The following is a 19,618-nucleotide window of genomic DNA, read 5'->3' as shown; positions in this document are numbered from 1 at the left end:
AAAGAGGGCAGCAGTGAAGGACAGTATTTCCAGTCTTGGCCCATGAAAGCCTCCCATGTGAGCCTCCACACTCTCGTGCCCTGTTTGCCAGAAGGATGCAGAGGCTCCAGTAAGAATGCCAATGCTCCAGGAATGGCACAGCCAAAGACAGAGTAATCACATGGAAGGAACTACCTAGCAACCAGGAACATTCTCATAAAACTTTGCCTGAGCAAGAAATAGCACTTATTCTGTTAAGCAACTGGGATTTGGCGGGGGGGGGGGGCCTCTTCGTTACAGTAGCTGATATTAATTACCCTAACTAATACAGTCTTTATTCCAGCCCCAATCCTGACCCCAAACCTGAGTTCTGATCCTGACCCCAAAACTATACTGTCAGTATCTCCAAGCCTGATCTTAACTTGAACTCCTACCCCAATCTCTGACCCTGACCCTAATTCTAACCACAACCCCCTCAAACTCTATCGCTCACCTCAAATTCCAACTTCAGTTGGACCTAAATGATTCCAGATTCTAATCTGATCCCACCACAAACCCATCTAAACTCTAACCTTGACCCAGTCCTAACCCTAATCCTAAACCCACCCCCCAGTCCTAATCAGTCCTAAGCCTGATTCCCTCTGAATCCACCATAGGCCCTGATATGACTCTATGACTTACTTTTCCCCCAACCTTGACTTCGAATTTAACCCTGGTCTCCAAACCCCAAGTCTGACCCTACCCCTAACTGTGACCCCAACTTGACACTGGTCCCACCCCCAACTCCAAGTCTTTCTCCAGCCCTCACCCAGCCCCAAATCTACCCTTATCTCATCTCCAACCTGCATCAAACCCAACCTGGAAGGGTAGCTTGAGGCTCTGACCCCCCCCACCCAGTTTCCCCCTCCAGTGGCTCCTCCCCAGCCAAACCCCAGAGAAAGTGACTTCACTCACCTTGATTGAGTAGCAGAGCTGGGGAGAGACAGAGACAGGGAGAAAGTGAGATCACTTCCCCGGGCTGCTCCAATTCATGAGCTTGAAGGAGCCCCCATAGCCAAGTCCCCGAGGGAACCCCAACCCTGGACCTCTTACCTCTCCCACAGCTCACCCATGCCCCCTCACCTGAAATGCCTCGCTTTAGCCACTGGGGCTGGCCCAGCTCAATGAAGAAATTATCCTTTTTCTCATATTCCTCGTCATCCACTATCTTCACCTGAAGAGTTTTCCTGGGATGAGGCGAGGGGAGAATACCCAGGATAAGGCCCCCTCCCCGACTCGCCAGATTAACTCTCCTATTAGACACTCAGTGGCTTGAGCGCTGGAGTCCCTGGGTGGCACAAACAGTTAAGCATTCAGCTACTAATCAAAAGATTGGTGGTTCGAATCCACCAAGAGGTGCCTTGGAAGAAAGGCCTGGCAATCTCCTTCTGGAAAGTCGGTCATTGAAAACCCTATGGAACACAGTTCTACTCTGACACACATGGAGTCGCCATGAGTTGGAGTTGACTCGACAGCAACAGGTTTGATTTGGTGTTTTGATTTTCTTGAGTGCCTACTCTGTCCCAGGTTCTGTGTGGTACTTGAGACCCATGATGTCATTTAATCCTCACAGGGATCCTAGGAGGGAGGTTCTATTATTATCCTCGTCTGACAGAAACAGACCCAGGAACAGGTGAGGGCACCGAGGTTTGTTAAAGTGAGACAACTTGAGCTCACAGATGAGAGAGGATTTGAATTTCTATGGAACAGAATCCGGTGCCTGAACCTCTCCCCCAGATTCATCACCATCCCTCCATCTCCACTCTGCCCAGCCAGCATCATCCCCCACCTGGGCTGCTGCCAGCCAACCAACCAGTAACTGTCAAGTCAATCCCAACTTATGGCAACCCCATGTTTTACAGAGCAGAACTGTGCTCCACAGGGTTTTAATAGCTGTCACTTTTCAGAAGTGGGCCTTTCTTCTGAGGCACCTCTGGGTGGGTTTGAAACGCCAACCTTTTGGTTAGTATCCCAGAGTTTAACCATTTGCACCACCCAGGGGCTCCCTGATCGCCTCCTAAACAATCTCCATGCTCCAGCCCTCACTGTCCACAGTTTGTTCTCCAAACAGCAGCCAGAGGGATCCCAATAAAACCTAAGTCAGATTGGGTCCCTCCTCTGCTCAAAATTTTTGTATGTTTCCCATCTCACTCAGAGTAAAAGCCAAAGTGCAAGGCCCCCTGCAATCTGGCCCTTGTTCCCTCCCTGTCTTCCGACTCCCTGCCCCCTGGCTCCCTTCACTACAGTCACATTGGCCCAATCGTGCCTCAAGGCCTTTGCACTGGCTGTTCCCTCTGCTTAGAACACTCTTCCCCCCAGTTCCTTTAGTTCTTTGCTGAAATTTCACCTTCTCACTGAGGCCCACACCAACCACCTTATTTAATACTAAAGTCTGTCCCTGCCCCCACCCCAGCACTCCTGGTCCCCTTACCCTGCTGCGTCCTTTCTTCCCATATCATCTCCAAACACACTGTCTAACATAGTTATTTATTTTCTTTATTGTTTGCCATTTGCCTGTCTGCATTAAAATATAAGTTCCACCAGGACAATGATCTTTATGTGTGTACTTTGCTGTATCCCCAGCACTTAGCACCAGGCCTGGCATATCGTATGCCCTCAATGAGTATCTGTTTATTTGAATCCTTCTGCCCAGGAGACCCTCAGCTTCCTGCCCTCTGTCCTAATCCCACTGGGAGGGTTAACCGAGTACTAATTGATTTTGTCAGCATCCCTGCTGCCATGGTAACCAGGGGCTGGCAGGGGAAAAACAGCCAGAAGTTACCCATCTCCTTCAGACACGTAATTCGACGCTGGGACCCCACCCCTCGGCAGTCACAAAGACCCCCAACCCCAGCATGTCGACAGCTCTGCCACCAGCAGTTGTCCCGGTTGTAGAAACCATGCGGTCCCATAAGGCTTGGCCCCAGAACCCAGAAACACAAACACCCAGCCCACACAGTCACCCGATAGAGAAAGCACAGCTGACCGCAGAACCCACGCACCACCACACCCCACAGCCATTCCGCATGCAGTGGCGAAATCACACGGCCCAGATGCCCATTGTTAGCACAACACATTCACCCCAGACTCGGTGACACCCCAACCCCGAGAGCGCCTCTGTGGTATCAAGACCTCATCTTCCTTGTACCTTGCTCTTTAGGACTCTTGGCATCTCTGTTTATCCACTTCCACTATCTCTCTAAGGAGCCCTGGTGGTGCAATGGTTAAGCAAAAGGTTGGAGGTTCAATCCCCCAGCAGCTCCGTGGGAGAAAGACCTGGAGATCTGCTTCCGTAAAGATTACAGCCTTAGAAACCCTATGGGGCAGTTCTACTCTGTCACATGGGGTCGCTATGAGTTGGAATCCACTCGACAACAACCAACAACATGTCTTTCTCTGTGTCTCAATCTCTTTTTCAGTCTTCTGTTCTCTCTCTGCCTATCTCTCAGCCTCTCTCTGTCTCTCCCATCTCTCTATCTCTCTCATTCTCCAGTGGTCTCTCTGTGTCTTTGACTCTGTCTCAGTCCCTCCCTGTTTCTCTGCCTAATATGTTTTTCTTTCTTTGCCTCTGTCTCTCAATGCCCGTACCCATGAAAATGCAATAACCAAACTCAGCACAATCTCACAGTTGTTCAGTAGACATGTCTCAACACATGAACATGCACAGGACACAGTGACACTTGTGTGAACACAGGATGGTCATGTGAGGCCAAACACTTGCCTCCACCCTCACCACCTCCTGGTTCTAAGATATTTTAAATTTTCTGTGGGTGTAAAGAATGGGCCGTCCCCCACCCTCGGGAGTGGGTTAGGAGCTGTCCTCGGTGCTGAAATACCGCGGAGAGGGGTAGGGTCTCCAGAGACAGGCAGCTCACACACCCTGACATACCCTGGCAGCTGCCAACACGATGACACACTGACAGGGTGAAACACACATCTCCAACACACATGCTTGCGCACACACGCCGGGACCTACTGACAGGCAGTGAGTGACACTTGCATCAACAGGCGCTCTGATACACTTGTCCTAGGGGGATCCAGGAGGAGAAGAAACCCAACTAGCAGGGGTCAAACAGCAAGAAGGACTCAAGCTAGACAAGGGCAGTACTTCCTGAGATCAAAGGAAGTTGACCTCCTCTCCAGCCCTGACATTCTGTCACCCTCATGCCCTGCCCTCTTTATTTTACCTGGAAACCCCGCTCTGCCACCAGTCACAGCCTCTGGATGTCAGCTCAGATCCAGTCTCTCTCTCATCCTCCAGGCCCCTGCTGTCTCTCCACGTCTTTTGCTGACCCACATTCTTTTCTCTCTGTAGCACCATGGGGATCTCCTCCCTGTATCTCACTGAGTTTCTCTCTGTCCACGTTTCTTTCTATCTCTCCACATCTCTGTCCCTTTCAGTCTTTCTCATTGTCAGCGTCTCTTTCTCTGTTTCTCCTTCTCTCTGTGTATCTCTGCCTCTCAGCTTCCTTCTCCCTTTGCCTTTGCCTCTATCAAGGAGCCCTGGTGGAACAGTGGTTAAAGAGCTCACCTGCTAACTCAAAGGTCAGCAGTTTGAATCCACCCAGCAGCTCCGATAAAGACCTGGCGATATGCTCCCATCGAGATTGAAAAAAAAAAAAAAAAAACACTTACCACCTAGAAAACCCTATGGGGCAGTTCTACTCTGTCACATGGGGTCACTATGCGTCGGAATCGACGGCAAAGGGGTTTTTGCCCTTGTCTCTAAAGTTCTGTCCCTCCGCCTTGTCCCTCTCTCCATCTCAGACTCCCCTTGTCTCTATCTCTTTCTCTGTCCTCTGTGGGTCTCTTTGTCTTGTTCTCTCTCTCTCTTGAATTCTCTCCCTGTCACCCATCTCTCCCTGCATCTCTGTGTTGATCCTGCCTGGGCCACCCCTTCAGCCTGGCTGCTCTGCAGCGCCTCTAATTATCGCCTGCCTGTCAGAGGAAGGATGTGTTACCCTAAACGCTAATTAGCCTCCTGTTCTCTGCCTCCTGAAGCCACAGCTGGAAGCTCGGGCAGGGGCGGGGGACAGAGAGGGTGTCCCAGCCTGGGGAAGACACATAGGGAAGGAGAGGGTCTGTGGGGCGGCAGCAGTGGGAGGGAACCAAGTTAGACTACAGAAAGTACCAGAACAAGCAGAAAGACAACTCCCCCCCATTCTCCAGGAGTCAGGTATGAGACATGGAGCCTGGGCTGGTGCCCCCAGCCCCCAACCCACGTTCTAAACAAATCCAAGACAGAGAAATCAAGCCAGACACAGAGAAAAACAAGGAAAGGTGTGGAGAGCCGTGATTAAATCTAACTGGAGCCAGAGAACTAGATACTGGGGACAGAGACACAGGGGGAGATGTCCCCGGAGTGAGAGACAGAGACGAAGGGAGAGATGGGGAAACAGGGTGAGCAGTGAGAAGCTGAAGCCCCGAGCTGGGAGGAAGAGAGAGGAGGGCGCGTGGTGGAGGCTCCGCTGCGTGGGAGGAGCGTGGGCGGAGGGGAAGAGGGAGACAGAAGGGCCTGCGGAGGCGGATGGAGCAGGCATGGGGCGGGCGCCGTCTGCATTCTGGGCAGTCGGGCAGGCGGGGGAGGTGAGGCTGCGGACATCTGGGTAAGGGGGTGGCTGATGTCTGGGCGGAAGAACACCCGTGATTCTGTTTTAGTGTGTGTGCGTGCGGCTTTATGTGTGTCTGTACGTTCCTGTGTGTCTGTGTCTGTGTGTGTGAGTGGCTTTGTGTTAATCTGTGTAGTCTGTGTCTACATGTGTGTATCTGTGAGTCCAACCCATCTCCCCAGACCCCGTTCCACCTCCCCAGATCTCAGCTCTCTATTCCCCACTGTCTCCCAGGTCCTACCCTCACCTTCCCAGGTCCCCTTATTCCTACCTCATCTTTTCCCAAAGCCTCCCCTACACACCGCTTACCCACCACCACCCACTGCCATGGAGTTGATTCCAACTCATAGTGACCCTGTAGGACAGAGTAGAGCCCCCTAGGGTTTTCAAAGCTGTAATCTTTGCAATAGACTGCCACATCTTTCTGCCCCAGAGGGGCTGGTGGGTTCGAACTGCTGACCTGTTGGTTAGCAGTTGAGCTCTTAACCACTGCACCACCAGGTCTATTTCCTCAGGTTCTTCCCCAGAACCACAAACTCCACCCCTTACCCCATTTCCACCTCCCAGGTCCCCCCCACCATCTCCTTAGCCTTGCCTTCTTCCTAGGCTTCCTTAGTTCCGCAACTGCTGCCCCTTCTCCACACCCCCATTTCCACACTGTCCCATGTCAACAGGACCCACCCCTCGTCTCCATGAGGCTGCCCCCTTCTCAGCCCACACGCCATCTCCACCAGCTACCAATCAAGCCCCCCAGGACTCCCTTTCCTCAGGCTCCTATTGCTTCTCTCATCCCATCACTCCTCACCTCGCCCTCCCTCCACTCTCCATCCTCCTTCCTCCTCAGGCCCCACCCTCTTCCCATCAAAACCAGCCTCCCTCGCCCAGTCCCTGCCCTCTCCCAGGCCCGCCCCCTTTCCCAGGCCCCACCTTCACCCAGCCCTGGCCCTGCCCTATTTCCCTAGCCCCTCCCTTGCCCCGCCCCCTCTCCCCTCCTCCCTGTCCCACCCCTCGCCTGAACCTGCCCTGCCTCACCAACCCCATCCATTTCAGGGCACTGGGCAGACCCTCACGCCTCAGAGCCTTTGGAGGCCCCGCCCTGATCATGCCCTGCCCTCGGTCTCCGGCCCTGCCCCCCCAGCCCCACCCATTTCAAGGCGCTGCTTTGCCCTATTTCCACCCATCAAGCCGCAGGACTTCTTTGGCCCCGCCCACTTCTACAGCCCGGCCCGCCCGCCACATCCATTTCACTGGCACTGCCCTACCCTGGTCCCACCCCTTCTCCCTACCCCGCCTTCATAGCCCCACCCATTTCAGGGCACCGTCTACTCTGGCTCAGCCTCTTTTGCCTCCGAACCTCTCTGGCCTTCCCCTCCTTCTACAGCCCTGACGCCTCTTCGACCCCACCCCTAGCTCAGTCCATCTCAGGGGCATTGCCCTACCCTGGGCCCGCCCCGTTTTCCCCCAGCCCCGCCCCGTCTCCCGGCCCCGCCCCGTCTCCCAGCCCGCGCGCTCACATGGTCTCATCGTCGCCGAACTCGAGCTCCCCGCACGCGTCCTCGTAGTGCACGCCGCCACCTCGCGCCGTGCCGTCCACTGTGCGGTAGGGCAGGCGCACTGTGCCGCGCGCGCCTGAGCTGCGCACCACGCGCACGTCCACGGTGCCCATGCACTCGCTCACGTGCAACAGGCGGTCCTGGAAGGAGAAGATGCCCGCGTGGTCGTCGTCCAGGATGGTGACGGTGGCCAGCAGCGGCGCCACCAGCCGCCCCTTGGGCCGCCCGCCGCCGTCGGGCTCGAACATGCCTTGCGCGTCGCCCACACGCAGGTTCAGCAGCCGCACGAAGAAGTGCTCGTCCTCCTCAAAAATGTCGTCGTCGATGATGCCGATGCGCAGCTCCTTCAGGGTCTCCCCCGGCTTGAACACCAGCGTACCCTCGCTGCAGTGGGGAGGGAGGGCAGAACAGGGTGAGGGTCAGGCAGCGTGTGTGTGTGTGTGTGTGTGTGTGTGTGTGTCTGTGTGTGTGTGTGTCTGTGTGTGTGTGTGTCTGTGTGTGTGTGTGTGGTGGGGGTAGCCCGGGCAGGCTTCCCATAGGGAGGGGCATCGCAGGAGAGCTCACAAGTGTGAGGGTGAACAGGCATTAAACAAGTAATACTGGGCGAATCAAGGTAGGCTTCCTGGAAGAGGAGATGCAGCATGTTAAGGTGACAGAGTTGGTCCCTCCCTCCAAGGAAGCATAGGTATTAGGAGGGCAGTCATGAAACAGATGATGAGGGTGAGATCAGGACAGGCTGCTGGAAGAGGAAACAAAGCAGAAGGAGGCTCCAGGCAGAGGGAACAGCACATGCAAAATCCCAGAGAGGACGAGGTGCCGGAGTGTTCTTCACTTCCGCCATGGGCACACAAATCCCGTGGGGGATCTTTTTAAAACGCAGATTCTGATTCTGTAGCTCAACACTGTGCTTCCCATGTGGGATGCAGACTCTCCTGGTCTGTGGACCACATTTGGAGTAGCAGGGGACAGAACCGACTTTGTCACTCCTCCAACAAAACCCTCCTGTGCTCCCAGGTGCTCTCAAGAGAAAGTCCACACTCCTTAACTTGCCATCATTAATTCATTCAACAAACACTCCCTGAATGCCTGCTCAGTGCCCAACTCTGTGCTCAGTAGTGGCTGGGACATGGCAGTGACCAGGCCTTGTCCTTACAAGGCTCACAGCCCCATGGGAGAGCCATGTCACAGTCACAATCACACATTGAATGATTTAATTACAGTTTATTCATCCAACAGATAAAGATGGAGCTCCTGTTGTGTGCCAGGCACTGTCCTAAGTGCTGAGGAAGCAGCCCAAAACCAGAGCAGACAGAAGTCCTTGCCCTGGTGGGGCGTCCACTCAAGTGCAGGGGTTAGATAAGAAGCAATTATATAATATGATGTCAGGCGGAGATGGTGCTATGGAGAAAAATGGAGGAAGAGAGAGAGTAGAAAGTGAGGGGAGGGGGCTGTGCAGAGATCTGGGGGAAGAGTGTTCCTGGTAGAGGGAACAGCCAGTGCAAATGTCCTGAGGCAAGAGAAGGCCTGGAGTGTCTGAGAAACAGAGGGAGACCAGTGTAGCTGGAGCAGAGGGAGTGAGAGGAGAAGGTGGGAGAAGATGTCAGAGAGGGAAAGGGCAGCTCTTCTAGGGTCTTGGTTGCCCCTCGTGAGCACTTTGGTGTTTACTCCGAAGGAGGGGTTCTGAGCAGGTGAAGGACATAACCTGATTTAGGTTTAAAAGAGGGACAGTTGTGTAAGGCTCTGAAGCAGGTGCTTTTAATGGGGGAGGGGAATGAGGCAGTGGCATTAGATTGGTCAGGATGAAACTTTGGGAGGGGACAGGGGATGACTGGGCTCCTCCTGGCAGGGCTGAGGGCAGCAAATGACTCTGGGGTGTTAGTGAATCCGGAAAATACGTTATTTCCTCCCAGTCCCTTCCCACCATGCATATCAGAGGCTCAGTGCTGTTTCTGAAATGTGTCTTGTGATTGGTAAATGTTCACTACGGTTACTATTATTGTCCCTGTTGTTAGCGGCCGGCGAGTCAGCCCCCAACTCATGGCAACCCCATGCACAATGGGATCAGAACGTTGTGATCCGTAGGGTTTTCACTGGCTGATTTCTGGCAGTATATTGCCAGGCCTTTCTTCCTAGTCTGTTTTAGCCTGCAAACTCAGTTGAAACCTTTTCAGAATTAAGAAAAATACAAAGCCTCCAAGGACAGATGAGTGGTGGCTGGGCATGAGGTGCACTGGCCGGAAACTGAACCCGGGTCTTCCACATGGAAGGTGAAAATTCTACCACTGAACCATCACTGCCCATAGCACCATCTTTACCAAACTGGACACCACCAGTAGTGGGACCCACAGGCACTGTGTGCCTCCTGAGATGATGCCACAAGGACACAGCACCACTTCCTGGGATTCCTGCCGAAAGTGTACCACCTGAATCTAATCGTGAGGAAACAAGACAAACCCAAATTGAGGATCGTTCTACAAGGTAACTGGCCTGTCATCTTGAAAGGGTCAGGAACATGAAAGTCATGGAAAGGCTGAGGAAATGATCCAGACTGAAGAATACTAAAGAGACCTGACAACCAAATACAACCAGTGGATTGGATGGGGAGGGAGGGAGAGTGAGAGAGAGGGAAAGAAGAAACAGCCATAAAGGAATAACTGGGACAACTGGGGACATGTGAACATAGACTGTAGATTGGATAATAATATTGATTCCATGTTAAATTTTCTGAGTGTGATAATGTAGGAGAATGTCATTATTCTTAGGGAATGAGGCTCAAGTATTTAGGGGCATCACAAGGGGGTAAGGGTGGGCTCCAGGAGCAGCCAGGAGGTGGGCGAGCAGGATCCAGCTGCTGGATGGTGAACCCATGACCTGTGAATAGCCAACCCTCCCCACTCAGCGCCCAAGGAGGCCTAGGGGCTCGGGCACCCACCTGTACTCATAGTCGGAGCCGGCCTTGGCCGAGCCATCCTCGGTACGGTAGTCCACGTAGAAAGTGCTGTTGCCTTCACCGCCCTGGCAGGTGACGGAGAGCAGCACCGAGCCGCAGTTCTCCAGGCAGTGGTAGAGGCTGGGCTCGAAGAAGATGCGGCTGGCACCGTCGTCCTCGTCCTCTCCAGGGCCCTCGGCCGGGATGGCCCTGCGCGACGCATCCGCCGCATGTCTGCGCAGCACGTTGCCTGCGCCGGTCATCAGCCGGGTGGCCTGGATGCGGTAGAAGGCGCGGCTCTTCTGCTGGTGCAACAGCGCGTAGTAGTTGGCGATGCCCACCAGCTGCTCCAGGTCTTTCTCCGGGTGCTTCTGCTTGAGGTCCTTAAGGATCTGGATGACCTCGCGGCGGCTGGCGTCCAGCTCGCGCGCCTCAGCCGGGCCCGGGCCCAGGCCCAGGCCACCCAGCTCGGCCCCCGGCCCCTCGGCTGCGCCCACGAACGTGCCATCCAGCTCGATGCTCTTCGGGGGGTCTCCCTCGGCGCCAATAATGATGCCACTGCGCGGGTCGGTGCGGTAGCGCTTGTACACGTACTTGTAGAAGAGCAGCCGCTTGTCAGCCATCCAGGCGAACACCACGCACACCGGGAAGAAGACCAGGGTCAGCAGCGCCTCCCACACCTGCGGGTGAACGCGGCGTCAGGACACGCCGCCAGGGGGCGCCCGCTCCACCCCGCCCCCGCCGCCAGGGGGCGCCCACCAGCCACCTGCCCTGCCCCCCTCGCCAGGGGGCTCCCACCTGCTCCTCCCTGCCTGGGCTCCCGCTGCCTTTGGTGTCTCTCAACGTCTCTCCTCCATCACTGCCTCTCTAGTGCCACCATTCCACTCCCTCTCCCCACTTCTCACCATCTCTTCCTTTCTGTCTCTCCTGTCCCGCTCTATTTCGCTTGTCTCATTCCATCTCTGTCTCTCCCCATTTCTGTTTGTCTGCCTCTCTCTCTCACACACACACATACACATTACCCCCATTTCTCTCTCTCCACCTCTGTCTCTTTGTCTGTCCCTCTATCTCTTTCTGTTTTGCTCTTGTCTCTGTTCATCTCTGCCTCTTTCCATTTCTCTCTCTCTCTCTCTCTCTCATTATGTTATTTCTCTCCATCTCTCTCTCTTTTTGTTTCTATTTTGCACTTGTCTCTATTCATCTCTTCCTCTCTCCATTCCTCTCTGTCTGGCGCTCTCTCATTATTCCCATTTCTCTCTACCTCAGTCTCTTTCTGTCTCTATTTTGCTCTCGTCTCTGTTCATTTCTGCCTCTCCCTATTTCTGTTTGTTTTTCTCTTTATCAGTCCCCCCTTTTTGTCTCTCTCCCTCTCCCCTCTCTTCATCTCTTCCTTTCTGACTCTGCCCCTCTTTTTCTCTCTCTATTTTGCTCTTAAACGAGCCCTGGTGGTGCAGTGGTTAAAGAAATCAACTGCTAACCAGAAGGACAGCGGTTTGAAACCACCAGAGGCTCTGAAGGAGAAAGATGTGGCAGTCTGCTTCCATAAAGATTTACAGCCTTGGAAACCCTATGGGGTCACTATGAGCTGGAGTCAACTTGACATCAGTGGGTCTTTTTTTTTTTTTCATTGTGCTCGTCTCTGTGCGTCTCTGCCTCTCCCCATCTCTCTCTGCCTGCTGTCCTCTGTCTCACACACACATTACCCCATTTCTCTCCCTCCTTTCTCTATACCTTTCTGACTCTTTGTTTCTGTGTCTGTTTGGCTCTTGTCTCTTTTCATCTCTGCCTCTCCCATCTCTCTCTGTCTGTGTCTTGCCTTTTTCCCTGTCTCTCTCATTCTCTGCATCTCAGTTTTCTTTCTTTCCTCCTCTTCCGTCTTTCTTCCTTTTTTCTCTCTCATTCTTTCTGGTCTCCTGTCTCCACGTTCTTCTGTGATAGCTTCTTGGAGATACCTGTCTCTCCCTGGTGATGTGCTCCACGGTCCACTCCATCTCTTTCAATATCTGTGTCTCTCCAGAGCTACTTCTCCCTCTCTCGGTCTCTTCTCTGGGTCCTTCTCTCTCCCTCTGTCTGCCTGTCTGTCTCCTGATCTCCTCATTCATTCATCCATCCACCATTTATCACACTGAGAACCAGCCGTCCCAGGTATTGGGGACCCAGACATCCTCAGCCACCACCAAGCAACAGACATATCCCTGCGCTGCAGTCCTAGCCCCTGTCAAGAGGCAGAGCCTAGTTCCCTTCCTGCCTCTCTCTCCCTCCATCTCCTTTCTCCTTGCTCCATTGCTCCCTCCCTCCTGGGATGATTCCCACTTCCCCACACCCACCCGTCATCCATGGTCTCCTCTCTGCTCACTTCTCCCAAAGCCCCTCCTCTGTTGCCCCCTAGTAATGACAGCCCTTGCCAGATTCTCCCCTTGGGGACAGGACTACAACTCTAAAAGACGCACAAGCTTAGTTCGTCAAGTTTCAGCTTCATAAAACGAGTCCCCATGTTGGCAAGCTGCCTCCCAGAGAGGCCAGGCGGCTCCAAGTTCAGATTCCGCTTCCAGAAGAAGGATGCCTATCTTAGTCTCTTCATCTGTACAGTGGGAACATCCCCAAGATGGAAGGAACTCATGCAGCCCTAGTGCTTAACATTGTCAGTTCCTGGCATGTGGAAAATAATACGCAAGATATGGAATTCCTACCGTTATTAACACCACCATTATCATCGCTGGTATCATTAATGGCTGCTAACCTTAAAAGGTTGGGGGCTTGAGTCTACCCAGAGGCACCTCGAAAGAAAGGCCTGGTGATCGACTTCTGAAAAATCAGCCCTTGAAAATCCTATGGGGCACAGTTCTACTCTGACACGCATGGGGTCGCCATGAACTGGGATCAACTCCACGGCAGCTGTTTTTTGTTTGTTTGTTTGTTTTAGGTTCATTCAGGGTCAGGACTCAGTCTTCTCACTGCCCACGACATGCACATGCCTGAGCATACCAGGGAAATCCGCCACCAAGACTTGGTAGTTTGCCTTGAAAACAATCATGTAAAAAACCCAAATGTTACCTTTCTCAGTAGAGGTAAGAAAAGATTAAAGAGTATTTCCATTTACCCGTTGCAATCGATTCTGACTCATAACGACCCTACAGGACACAGGAGAACTGCCCCATAGGGTTTCCAGGGAGTGGCTGGTAGATTCAAACTGCTGACTTTTTGGTGATAGAAGTACCTTAAAAAATGAGCCTGGTAGAGAAAATAACTTTTAAGATCCAATCTCTGCATTCTATTGTCCCTGTGTTAGCTGATGGTTCAGAGAAAAGGCAAGATTTGGAGACAGTAAAATCATATAAAGCTACCAGGCAGGCTTGTGGAAAGAAACGCAATTTTCAGTACAAGCTGTGAAGTGACCTCTCTCATCTTAGACTGACTGAACTGACCCTCTGTATATACCATGGGGGAAATTCTCTGTTAATCAGAAGACAATCTCAAACCCCTAAGATCTGCTTTCCTCCATGCAGGTCAATAAAAAATGATTCTAGAAGCTTCAAACCCTCATCCTCCTTCTATGGCCCCCGGGCACCGTGAACATGACCCCAGGGAGGGGCTCATTCCCACTGAGACAGGGGGTATTGGAAATCTGGGAATGTTTACTGGTTGCCACCATCATTTCCAGTTGCCGGGAGTCGACTCCAACTCATGGCGACCCCATGTGTGTCAGAGTAGAACTGTGCTCCATAGGGTTTTCAATGACAGGTTTTTTGGAAGTAGGTCACCAGGCGTTTCTTCCTAGGTGCCTGTGGGTGACTCAGACTTTTTCAGCTAGCAGCTGAGCACTAAAACATTTGCACTACCCTGGGACTCTCATGGGGAGCCCTGGTGGCACCATGGTTAAGACCTTGGCTGCTAACCAAAAGGTCAGCAGTTCAAATCTACCAGCTGCTCCTTGGAAACCCTATGGGGCAGTTCTACTCTGTCCTATAGGGCCGCTATGAGTCAGAATCTACTTGACGGCAAAGAGTCTGATTTGGGGGACTCCCATGTGTATTGACGTTGTTGTTAGATGCTGTCAAGTCGATTCCGACTCCTGGTGACCCCATGTGACAGAGCAGAACTGCCCCCATATCGTTTTCTAGGCTGTGATCTTTACAGGAGCAGGTTACCAGGTCTTTCTCCCATGGAGCTGCTGGATGGCTTCGAACAGCCAACCTTTCAGTTAGCAGCCAAGAGCTTAACAGTCGTGCCACCAGGGCTCCTTCCCATGTGTACACCAAAAAAAAAAAAAAAAACCCAAACCAAACCCATTGCCATCGAGTCTATTCCGACTCATAGCGACCCTATAGGACACAGTAGAACTGTTCCATGGGGTTTTCTAGGCTGTAATCTTTACAGAAGCAGACTGCCACATCTTTCTCACTCAGAGTGGCTGGTGGGTTCAAACCGCTGACCTTTTGGTTAGCAGCCGAGCACTTAACCACTGCATCACCAGAGCTCCTCCCCACAGGTGTACAGACAAATTAATTAATGGTAAGAATAGCTAACATTTGCTCTGTTCCAGGAACACTGTTCAAAGCCCTTTCACACATAGCAATTCAGTTGTTCCTCATAGCAGCCTTAATGAGGGAGGTACTATGATGACCCCCATTTTATAGGTGGGGAAACTGAGGCACAGAGAAGGTAAGTAACTAGGTCACATAGCTAGTAAGCAACAGAAGTGGGATCCGAATCCAGGTCATCTGGCTCCAGGGTCCATCCACCAACCCCTGAGTCTACAAGATCTCTCTTCTACTATCTACGAATTTCAGAGTAAGAATATGTTGGTAGTATCTAAGAGCAAAGGGGATGTAACAAAATATTTGGTATAAAAAGGAGGGCAATAGGTATAAATAGTCAAGTACCAATGGTCTAGTTCAACCCTGTCTATGGTTCAGGTGTGAAAACTGAGGCCCAGAAAAGGTAAGGCTTTGCCTAAAGTCACACAGCAATTCTGGAGAAAATCCAGAGCTGGGACCTGTCCTCTCACTTGTCCAGAGCACTGCATCTGGGGAGAATTAGGGTCATCTTTATCTAACCCCAGTTCGTCCAGGTCTTTAGTGAAAATGTCCCCAAATGCTGGTCTCCATTATTACTCCCAGAGGGATCGCCCGTGGTTGCTCCTCCACTGAGAGCTGGGGCATTTTATTCTCTTTCTCTCTTCCCTACAGCTCAGCCAGTTGCTTCTCAGGGAAACATCTCCTCCATCTCCACCCCTACCCCACCTCTTGCCCATGGTGTCTATAATTCTTTTTCACAGCACATGAGAACTCTGATGCATTGGTCAGCACTTTTTGCCATGGCAGCCAGGAAGCTCAGCGCTATAGCCACGGGTCTGCTGCAGTAACTTTCTCTCTCCTTCTCTCATCCTGTCTTCTGGGGCTACTTTCTCCCCCTTTCCTCACTGTGATTTCTGATCCCTCAGTTCTGCCTTTATTGTGTCATGTGCAAAGCATTTTTATACTTATAGCTTCAGATTCTTCCTGGAAAGAAACTACAACTGGCAAAAACATGACAGAAAGGCGTGAATAGATCATACACATATGAACAAATCCTGGGCTTCCTTACATAAATTATGCATGCATGAGAATGAATTAGGCCAAGCCCACAATGAATTATGCAAATGTGGATGGCTGCAGTGGGATTGTGGGAAATAAATTAGGCAAATATTTAAAGAAAGATTATGCAGTATGCAGGTTAGAACCTGGGCCAAAGAGAGGTAAATAATTATGCAAATATTGGTGTAAATTATACAAGCTCAGTGCCAATTATGCAGCTGGGGGTCAAAATTTTGTCTCACTGTTGGGATAAATTATGCAAAGTGGTCACTGTGTTTATAGCTACATCGGATGACATGTGCGTATAGATTACACTGAAGTGGCATAAATATCCCAACATCAGAAATCAAGGATGAATAATGAATGAGTTATGCAAACCATGGCTGCATCTCTGGCAAAGACAGCTAGATTATGCAGATGTGGGCATGTCTCCATATAAATTCATGGATAAATTATGCAAATCACACCAAGTTACCCAAACTAATTATCTCTGTCAGAAAACACCAGGCTGGATTATGCAAGCGGAGCATGAATTATGCAGAAAGGGAATGCCTTATTGCAACAGCAGGAATAAATTATGCAAAAGCCGGGGGTGTAGGAAAACATGCGAACACACTTGGCCAATACCTGGCTAGGCTGTGAACTGCAGCATGCATTATACAGATCTCAGGGGCTCTGCTAGTATGTACAGCGCCTCTGCTGGAGTTAGAAGGTGCCCCTTCTGGGTGAGTACACTGCAAAATCTGAGTGGATACATTGCAAAACAGTGCCCCCTCTGGGCAGATGAGCCCCTGCCAGGGCCTGCAATGCTATCCAGAGATGAGGCTTGGGAGCTTGGGCTGGACTCCAGCTCTGGCTTGCCCTCTTCAGCCCAGTACTGTTGTGCAGTGCACGACCTGCACAACCATACCTGGTGGCCCTCAGATATGAGCATGCATTTACGCAAATACAGAAGCTCTCCAAGCCCAGGGAGTCACCTCTCTGGATTCTGCAGGCACACATGCACCAAAGAGGAGGTTTGCGGGTCCTTGCTCACCTGCACCACGCCTGGGGAAAAGACAGCAAGGATGAGATAAAGCCAGACATAGGCGAAGATGCTCCAGGAGGCAGTGACGAAGAAGACTCTCAAGTGTTTGATCTTGCGGCTCTCCCCAGCCGGGATAACATAGATACACACGGCGATGACTACAAACATGTTGAAGGCAGCACTGCCCACGATGGTGCCTGGGCCCAGTTCGCCCGCCTGGAAGTTGTGACCGCAGACCTCGATGACAGACAGCAAGATCTCGGGGGCCGAGGAACCCAGAGCCATGAGTGTGAGGTTGGACACAGTCTCATTCCAGATGCGGACGGTGCCCACACTTGTCTCACCATTGGCCTTGGTGATAGTGATCTCCTTCTCCTTGGACGTGATGACCTCGATGGAGGCCATGAAGCGGTCAGCGATGATGGACACGCCCAGGAACATGTAGACCATGGCCACAAAGTAGACCACAGCCCGCGCCACCTTGTCACCCAGAGATGGGTCGTCGGGCTCCCACACAGGCAGCAGGACCCCCGGCTGACAGCGGTTGGAGCCCTGGCAGCTCCCCATGCTAGCATCACTGTCATTGGCCAGGGGAGGCGGTGGGGAGGGGGTCGGGGTGGCCGCCCCCAAGCCAGGGGGCACCCCCAGGAGGAGTGCGACCCCCACCAAGGCCAGGGGAGCCATGGGGGGTGGCGGGGTCCTGTGGAGGGGAAGGGGGGTTCTGGGTGAGTTGAGCAAATCCCTCCCCATCACGCAGAGTCAAGGCTTGTTGGGGGTGGAGCATGGGAGGGAAACTGAGAACCAATGCAGGGAGGATGGAAACGGAGGGAGACACACAGAAACAGAGACAAACAGACACAGAGAAAGCCGGCAAGAGAGAAGGGTGCAGAAAGATCAAGAAAGACAGGAGAACCTTCCCGCACTGCAGGTGTGTACAGGAATTGGGAAACAATTTGGCTGTCCCTATGGCAGCTGAAAATCAAGCACTCTACAACCCAGCAATTCTGCTCTGTGGTGTGCACCCCAGAGAACCATGTCCATAAGACACATTCAAGAATGTTCATAACAGCTTTATTTTTAATCGCTCCAATCTGGAAACACACCCCAATACCTATCAGCAGTAAAATGGATCAACACAGCATGGAGCCCACGTGGAATACTACACAGCAGTGAAAAAGGAATGGATTCTTGATACACCCAACAACACAGACGGATCCCACAGACCTGACAATGGATGCATGAAGCCAAGCACAAAAGAATAAGAACTGTATCATTCAGTGTATGGGGCTGGGAGTTGGGGGCCTTAAATGCACAGGTGATTCCACCTGGTCCTCGAAGGGCTCCTGCTTGAAGCTTTGGGCTGTGCCAGGTGTTCTGGCATCTTTCTCAAGTGGAGCTGGGAGGGGCTGCTGGAGGATCTCTCACTCACACAGAGGGAGGGACAGAGAGCAGCTCTCCCCGTAATGGTGGCAGTAGTCTCTCTCTCCAGTCTCCTGGGTCTCTGATCTGGGCTTTTTCTGGATTTCTGTAAATTGCACAATTCCTTAGCAGCTGTGACGTATAAGGTCCTGTGTTGGGCTTTTTGTCCCATTTTAATGCTACTTTCCCTGCCTCTGGTCTTGGCTTTGAGTAGCTATTTCTGTGTTTCATCTAACCTTGCCTCGGTTTCCTTTAAAAATGCAAATTGGCTCACATCATTTTCAACATGGCCCAGAAGACCCCACAAAATCTGATCCCCTCTCCTTCTCTGACCCCATTTCCCACCCTCTGCCCCTCACTCTGATCCAGCCACACTTCCAGGTCTGTGGGTCCTTGCTCAGCCCCAACTTGCCCTCTTCAGCCCAATACCATTGTGCAATGCACAACCTGCACAACCATACCTGGTGGCCCTCAGATGTGAGCATGCATTTATGCAAATACACAAGCCCTCCAGACCCAGGGAGCCCCAACTCTAGATTCTGCAGCACACATACACCAGGTAGGAGGAAACCTAAATGAGACACATTCCTGCCTCAGGGGCTTTGCACATGTTGTTCCCCTTTCTGAAACACTTTCCCACATATCCACAAGCCTTGTTCCCCCTCCTCTTCCAGGTCTCCAGATGTCACCTCCTCAGTGCAGCCTTCTCTGACCACCCTCTCCAAAATGACGCCATCCCCCTTGGGGAGTCCCCACTCATTTCACAGAGGAGAGGGTCAAGGCTCAGAGAGGTGAAATAACTTGCCCAACCTCACAGGGTACCAACTCCATGGCTCCCAGTTTCTCTTTCCAGGTGAAAGAGGGGGCCCCACTCCTAGCTCCTCTCTCCCACCCTCACGTTGCCATGGTAACCCACCCAGTAGCCTATTAAAAAAAGGATGAAGGGGGTGTCCTTTGAGCCTCCATGACCTCTCTCTTGGCCACCAGCCTCACTTCTCCAAGTGGCTCCCATTTCTGTCTGAAAAGTTCTTCTCTGAGTCTAACCCATAACCTTCCCCCAACACACCCCCACATACCCACAGGTTGGGAGCTAGCTCCTGTGGGGGAGGGAGGCAGATTGTTGGCAGAATGTCCCGGGAGAGGGACGGAGTGAATGTGTGTGTGGTTGGGGGGGTGGGTGGGTGTGTGTAAGAGAGAGAGAGACTGTGGGCGGGGGAGAGGGGTGATTCTTAAAGGGCCGCCACGCAATTAGCCCCCTTGGCAAGGCCCCTAATGATACATCTAATTAGCAGCCCCCTAATTAGTAACAACTTAGGCATAATTACAAACCCGCCAGGATCCAAAGCAAAGACTCCCGCTCTCCTCTCCTTTCCTCCTCCCAGGCTTTTAGGAGATAGGGGGGCCACCTAGGAGTCAAGAATTCCTCTAAAGCATTTAACTGCCTCTCTCTGGGAGGGGCAATGGCCTGGGAAGTCCTTCCTCTAGTC

The 19,618-nt window shown here is 52.3% G+C and overlaps 1 protein-coding gene across 2 annotated transcripts in view; it reads right to left on the bottom strand.

Annotated features, from left to right (window-relative positions):
* SLC8A2 (solute carrier family 8 member A2) overlaps positions 1 to 19,618 on the bottom strand; it is a 34,029-nt gene that overhangs the window by 11,995 nt on the left and 2,416 nt on the right. Inside the window, exons 2-6 of one of the 2 annotated variants that reach the window (XM_049900499.1) lie at positions 16,722 to 17,412; positions 10,113 to 10,789; positions 7,142 to 7,564; positions 1,102 to 1,205; positions 934 to 951 (exon numbers count right to left, since the gene is read on the bottom strand). In XM_049900499.1, coding sequence (XP_049756456.1) covers positions 934 to 951; positions 1,102 to 1,205; positions 7,142 to 7,564; positions 10,113 to 10,789; positions 16,722 to 17,396 — 1,897 coding nt within the window. In that variant the 5' untranslated portion in view covers positions 17,397 to 17,412. The remainder of the gene's footprint in view (positions 1 to 933; positions 952 to 1,101; positions 1,206 to 7,141; positions 7,565 to 10,112; positions 10,790 to 16,721; positions 17,413 to 19,618) is intronic. The other variant, XM_049900500.1, reaches the window with a different exon arrangement.

The sequence above is a fragment of the Elephas maximus genome, chromosome 11 (genome assembly GCF_024166365.1).
Source record: "Elephas maximus indicus isolate mEleMax1 chromosome 11, mEleMax1 primary haplotype, whole genome shotgun sequence".
Taxonomy (NCBI): domain Eukaryota; kingdom Metazoa; phylum Chordata; class Mammalia; order Proboscidea; family Elephantidae; genus Elephas; species Elephas maximus.
This window is presented reverse-complemented; position numbering and strand designations above follow the sequence as displayed.